The 6,566-nt window shown below is 38.0% G+C and overlaps 1 protein-coding gene across 2 annotated transcripts; it reads left to right on the forward strand.

The window, feature by feature from the left end:
- Positions 1-490: 490 nt before the first annotated feature.
- tank (TRAF family member-associated NFKB activator) lies at positions 491-5,895 on the forward strand. Of its 2 annotated transcripts, none has more exons than XM_039817601.1 (8): positions 491-664; positions 1,560-1,701; positions 1,955-2,063; positions 2,223-2,293; positions 3,060-3,112; positions 3,226-3,344; positions 3,941-4,335; positions 5,005-5,895. In XM_039817601.1, exons 2-8 carry the CDS (start codon positions 1,603-1,605, stop codon positions 5,173-5,175), a joined length of 1,017 nt encoding a protein of 338 aa, XP_039673535.1. In that variant the 5' UTR covers positions 491-664; positions 1,560-1,602; the 3' UTR covers positions 5,176-5,895. The 2 variants fall into 2 exon arrangements, with proteins under 2 accessions (XP_039673535.1, XP_039673536.1); XM_039817602.1 differs by lacking the exon at positions 491-664 and adding an exon at positions 680-915.
- The last annotated feature ends 671 nt before the right edge of the window (positions 5,896-6,566 follow it).

Consider the following 6,566-nt stretch of genomic DNA (forward strand, 5'->3'; position numbering starts at 1 on the left):
CTTGACTTGAATTGTCTGTTAACTAAGCTAAGCGGGCAACTTCCCAGACCCTTAAAGCCCCAAACTCACTGCAGGGCAATTATTTGTTAGTAATTTAATTAATTTCACAATGCATTATTGCATTTAATAGCCTAGCTATTATTATTATTGTTATTATTTTGTGCTCACATGGTACATATTCCTAAATAGAGTGGTGTAAAATAGAATTTGCAACAGTTCATGTTTTGCCTGTGGGTTAATCTGGCCATTACAGCTCTAGCCTACTTACAATAAGGCAGGCTCAATACTTTCTACAGAACTTATTGAACATGCAATAATGTAAGACAGTGTTGGAGAGTAAAATGAGCACAGCGTAACTCTAGTTTGGGGACAGTTTTCACATGCACAAACGTCTGTTTGCAGACGCGTAGGCTGGAAGAACCCTCAACCAGCTAACCACCAAGCGCTCCTCTGAGCTCCGCGCTGATTGGCCAGGGTCGAGTAAAGGCGGAAGTCTACAAGCAAGGGGGATTCCCCGAGGGAAGTTCCCAACTCAACTAGGCTATGTAAAACATCCATTGCCATATCCTCTCAGGCGCTTCGTAACTTTGCATCTGAAGATTAGGCGACGACGCTGCGGTGGTGTCAAATAAGAAATTCGACTTTAACAGTTACACGAATGAAGGTAAGAGGACATTCACTCACTGGCAGCGAGGGGAACTGATCTGTGGAGTCGTTGCTCGGTCGCTTTATCCGCAACCGGTTGAATGAGCTATGGCTAACCGGCCAGTTACGGTTTAAGGAATACGGAACTGTGTGGATTAGGGTTTGAATGACACTTTAAAGTGCTTACATGCTGTGCGTCGGTGGGCTCCAAAGTTAGTGTTAATGAAGTGCAATTCCTGTGGCTTCATCCAGCAGCCGGTGGTGTGACAGGTAACGTTAGTGTGTTGCTATGACATTTCTAATGAAGATTGATCAATAATTGATAAGCAGCCTCTTTCTTGTTTTGCACTCAACACGTCCATTTTAACTTGTATGGTGCTGCACCTGCTCAAAAGTAGTTTGAAAGTCTGTACTAACAATGGACAAGAACAGACACAAATGTAAGGATTGTTTAGGTCACTAGTGGTCTTATATCAGTGCAAGACATTGACTCCATTCATTTTTTATCATTACTTTTCAACTGCTCAGTTGCTCATCAACATCATCATTTCTTACAGAACTAGATATGGAAGGCATCCATTGCTGAAATGTCAATATCATTTTGCTGTTGCATGTAAACTGATATTCCAGTGGAACCGTCAATAATCTTTGGTAATAAACAGTGATTAGGAAGTATGTTAGTTTAGTCACTGCAACAGTAGCTTACATAAATCAACCAAGCAACTTGATATCACTTTAAGGAGTTATTGACTTCTTTTTTATCATTTTTAAAGCGTGCAGAGACACGTTGACAGTTGTGTGTACAGTGGAAACATTATAAAACTAGCAAAAAGGGTCACTAACTAAAACAAGTGCCGTCTTTGGGAGTGTGCGTTGTTGTAGGTATGTTTTAAAACATGTGATTTCACTCACAGGGCTCATGTCTGCTGTGTCAGGGATGACTGTGGAGCACACGGCATGGAAAGGAACATCGGAGACCAGCTCAATAAAGCTTTTGAAGCTTATCGCCAGGTCTCCATTGAAAAGGACAATGCTAAAAAGGAGCTGCAACAAATGGTAACGACGTGAGCAGAAAAACCTGTTTTGTGAAATAATCCAAACATTACCAATATAGCAAAAATAATAACTCACACAGTGGGTTTACTCGTTTTATTGCTGTTGACAGTCAAATAGCATTAAATCTGCTCTGAACATGATTATTAATAATATATGTATATGAAAATGTGACACACACAGGATGTATAGGCATAGACCAGATTGCAGACATTTGTGCTTAAAAAAAAATAACAAAATAAACGCATTTTTACAGAGTGAATTTTATGAGCGACACACTCAAAAACTTCAAAAGCAGATAGAGGATCAGCAGCAGTTGATTTCAAAACTTGAAGCTAAGTTATCAGCAACAAGGCAACCAACAGGTTAGTGAGACGTGCCAGATGATCTCTCTGTTTATATGCCGACATGATAATCTACTCTTCTATTGCATTGCATTCTGGGTATCGATATTGGATTGTCATACATTTTTACTGAATCTGTTCATGTTTAAACTGTTAATTTTCACTGTTTTGGATTCAAAGGAGAGATGAAATGTGAGCCTGCCAATCATCTCCTTGATGGGGCCAGTGCTTTTAAGAAAATACAGTACCCGGTACGTTTGCTGTGCTAAAGTGTGCCCTTTGTATGTCTACACAGTTTTTTCTTCATTCTGATGCTAGTAATCACGCATGAGAATAAATACAGCTTCCTGTCACATACAAACACGTTGATAGTACTTCTATTTGTGTCAACAAGGATGTTAAGAAAACACATTATACCAATGGGAAATTAATAAAACAGTAACTATGAGGCTTAAAATATGGTTGATCCATATGGGATTCATACTATCTGACAACTTTTGAGCAGTGCTGTTGTGACTGTAAGATCTCAGCATCATCCTTTAGTCAGTCTGCAAATATTTCATTTTTAAAGTGTTTCTGACCCTTGTTTACAAAGCTCTAAAGCTGCTTTGGATGATAGGTTGCAGATGATAGTTAAGATACATTCTATCCTTGTTTAGGGAATGTCCATATACTTTCATAGTTTCATTATGTTTAAATTCATTTGTTTTTCAAAGATTCAAGCAATCAAGGAAACCTAATATTACACTGCTGCTGTAATACTATCAAACCCTCTATTTCCCTCCACACAAGGTGTATCCACTTTAACTTCACCAGATGGTGCTAGAGGATAATATCGCTTGCACAGTCAGCAACTTGAGCTTTATAATTGTTCATTATTTAATAGGCCAGGAAACATTTTCCACTAGTAAATGTAAAAACGTTGTGATGTGTAAATCAAACTGCAGATGCATTAACAATATACCTTTGGATAATTGTTGATAATGATCACTATAAATAGTAATGTCTTTTTTACAGGAGAATATGGTCACTGTTGCTGTGGCTCCTAATAAGCAAGTCAGCGTTGACTAGTATGTGTCTCTCCTTCCACAAAGACTTAACATTAATACATAATAATAATCATGGACATTACAGATAAAGAATAGATTTTTTTTTTCTCACTCTGTATGTATTTGTTTGTCAGTCAGAACATGCTGGATGCATTTGAAGCAATTGAAGGGAAATTCCGGCAGATTCGTTCTCTTACCAGAAGACAAAAAGATCACCTAAAAAGATTCCATGGAGGAATTGATGTATCAAACGGTAACATTTACCAAATATTACCTGTTTTTTATTTTATAAAAGAAAATGTGCTGAATTGAAATGGGATTTTATATGCCATAACAAGCTATGAGTTAACTTCATTTTGCTTTGTTCTTTGTGATAGCAGCACCTTAACTAGGGCTACACAAATGCCTCATTACCTTTTCGAACCGTGGCTGACCACCTCTCTTTAAAAAAGGGTTGCTAAACACATACTATAGAATAACAAATGCATTGTGTTGGTTCTAGATACTAGCTGCATAATTAATAATGTAACGTAATTATTCATACAATAATTATTATAAAGTGTGATGGAAATATGTTTCTGTTTTATTTATATATATATATATATATATATATATATATATATATCTCAAAAGTCAAAGTAAATTTTAATATCCCTCAAGGAAAAATTCATGTGTATACTGTGTATATATACTGTATATGAAAGGGGTCCAGGATTATATCTTAATGTATGCAACTTCTGAAATCGTTGCCAAGCTCAAATGTCATTAAAGCCAGCGCTGGAATACGTTAACATGTCGACTGAGACAGAAACGCTGTATAAAATTTCATGTTTTTCTGCCGTCTGACAGATCAGCGGTTCTCCATGCCCATCCAGTGCACAGACCGTACAGCAGAGGCAGAGACACCCTTTTCCTCAGCACTAAGGTCAGCAGTGGATATCCCACTCCCGCATACGTCTCTGGCATCCCGCGGTGCCAGCCCCGAGGACAGGGACTTAGTAGACTCTCTCACCAAACTCAGTGTCAAATTCCCGCCCTCTGCGGACAGTGAATATGACTTCCTGAACAGTACTCCAGAGAGACACATTGGTCTGACCATGCCCACAAAGCTGCCTCTCAGTAGTGTCCCCTCCACATTAACAGAAGAGGAGCCCATTGAACCCATGCCTTTTGCCTACCCTTCATCCCCCTCCCACTCAACATCATCTCCACTCTCCCAGGAGAGCGTACGGGGACCCCAGCAGGTGAGAATCACAGGAGAAGGTCTGAGAAAACTAGTAGCAAATTATCAGTCTCTGATTGGTCTTTGCTAATGGAGGAGTGAAACAGTGTGAAGTCCATAAAAAAATCCCCTTGGCTTAACTTTAAACGTATTACTGTGTAATGTGTGCTGATTCTTTTTTTTACTTAAGCATGGATGCTCTGGTTATATTTGGCATCTTTGCTGGAAAGTGTGAGCCAGATGGAAGCACATTATAAGTGTCTGAATCTGATGAAACAAGTACGATGGTTTAGTAGGATTTATTTGCTGATGTGTATAAATGCCTAATAATAAAAAAAAAAAAAACGTGAATAACTTGCAGTAAGATCTAAAAGTTGGTCCAGTTTTTTATAGTATGATTCTTTCCCTGGATTATATCAACACAGGCATTTATAATAGGCAAGGCTGCTTTGATGGTGGGGTTGAACACATAAATAGGAAGATAATTAAACACTTGAGAATAGCCTTTTTTGCCTTTACTGTTGCTGAGTATTTGTGCAGACTATTGGGTTGACGTGTTCTTGTATTCCTTAAAGCAACAGATACTTCAACTTGAAGGCCAAGCGGTCCAGCATGCTTCAATAGAGTGAGTGTAAGGATTGTTAGGAGCATGAATAATATATTGTTTTCTTTGGTTCATCCTGCTCTGCAGCCTCTCTGGAGCCCTGAGCTGTGTGATGCAGTTGACGTGGGGACAGAGCTAGCGACGCCTCAGAGCAGCAGTCCCGATAAATGTGCTTTCTGCCAGGCTGTGGTTCCTCAGGACCGAATGAACAGCCACCTCTACTCACATTTCTCTACTAAGAATGAAGCCAACAATTGACAGTGAAAGCAGAGACTGGCCCGTGGTCACAACTACTCCAAGACTGTATTCGTGGTCTAGTCCTGCCTGCCATGAAGAACATGCGCTGTAAAGGATTTGAAATGACACTGCAATAAGACTTGAATCCCTTTATTTAATATTGAAGAATTGAATGGTACACTTTCTTGGTCATTATATTTTTCTAATATCACGCTGAGATTTTACTCTAGTACTAAGTGACGATGATGCATAATATGGTATATATGAGCAAATAAAGCCGGCATTTACTCTTTACATTTTTTATCACTGAAATTGTTTTCAACATGCAAATGTAAACAGGTTGGGGTACTCTTAAGTGTATCCATACATAAAGTCATAAGGTGGACAAGATGTGTATTAATGTTCTGCAACATGTTTATACATTCCTATTTTTAAACGTAAGGTGCATTAATAACAATTTCCTATTAGAAGAAATAAGATTTGCTTTGTAAATTTGCAATCATTTCTGTTGAAGTAAGACACATTTGCTTCCTTTTTAAGTTAGCAGCAAGATTTTATAGCTCAGACAACAACATCACGTATTATAAATGCATGCATCAAATCACTCAAACGTTAACCAATCCTTTTCAGAACGGTTGACATGCTGATTAGCACTATTTCCACTAGCATTACATTCCCTTTGTTTTTTCATGTTATGTCTTCCAACCAGGATAATTTAAAGCAGCTGTCTGTCATTCTTGGTGCAGAGTTGGAAAAATGTCCAACTTTTAAATCATTTTAAAAGCTCGTATGCCATGTATTCATTAAAAGTGATGACAGATGGCAACACGTGACATGATGCTTAAGCTTATTGTTAAATCAGAAGCCCAGTTACCTTGCTATTTGTATAGTAATGGTTTTACCTCAGGCAGTATTACACTGTACAGTATTTATGTAGGCACATTTATTTTAATAGACAAACATTACATGATGTTTTCACTCCAATAATGCTATACAAAGTGATAAAATGGGACATTCCAGATGTACCAGTTTCAAATTAAATTATAGATAGAAATTATATAAGTAATTAGTAGTTATGGGAAAATATGACAGTTTTACAAAATGGTATAGAGACTAAAAAGTGAAATACAGGTAATTGTAATTTGGAAATAGAACGGATTATGTTTCAGTCACTGATATAATGTACACTACCTATCATATGACTAAACCCAAGTCTTTTCTAAACAGCAGCATCAGATTTTGACATGGGCAGTATTTATTCATACCTTTGCAAACAATTGCAGTGATTTTCACCATTCAGTGTGATGATGTTTTTGGACACTGTGTGTGTTGGAACATCTTGCAGCCCTTCAGCTATAGGCTGGTAACACTTGGGATGGGTAGATGAGCTGGTGTGAAGACGGCAAACAACC

The sequence above is a fragment of the Perca fluviatilis genome, chromosome 12, assembly GCF_010015445.1.
Source record: "Perca fluviatilis chromosome 12, GENO_Pfluv_1.0, whole genome shotgun sequence".
Classification (NCBI taxonomy): domain Eukaryota; kingdom Metazoa; phylum Chordata; class Actinopteri; order Perciformes; family Percidae; genus Perca; species Perca fluviatilis.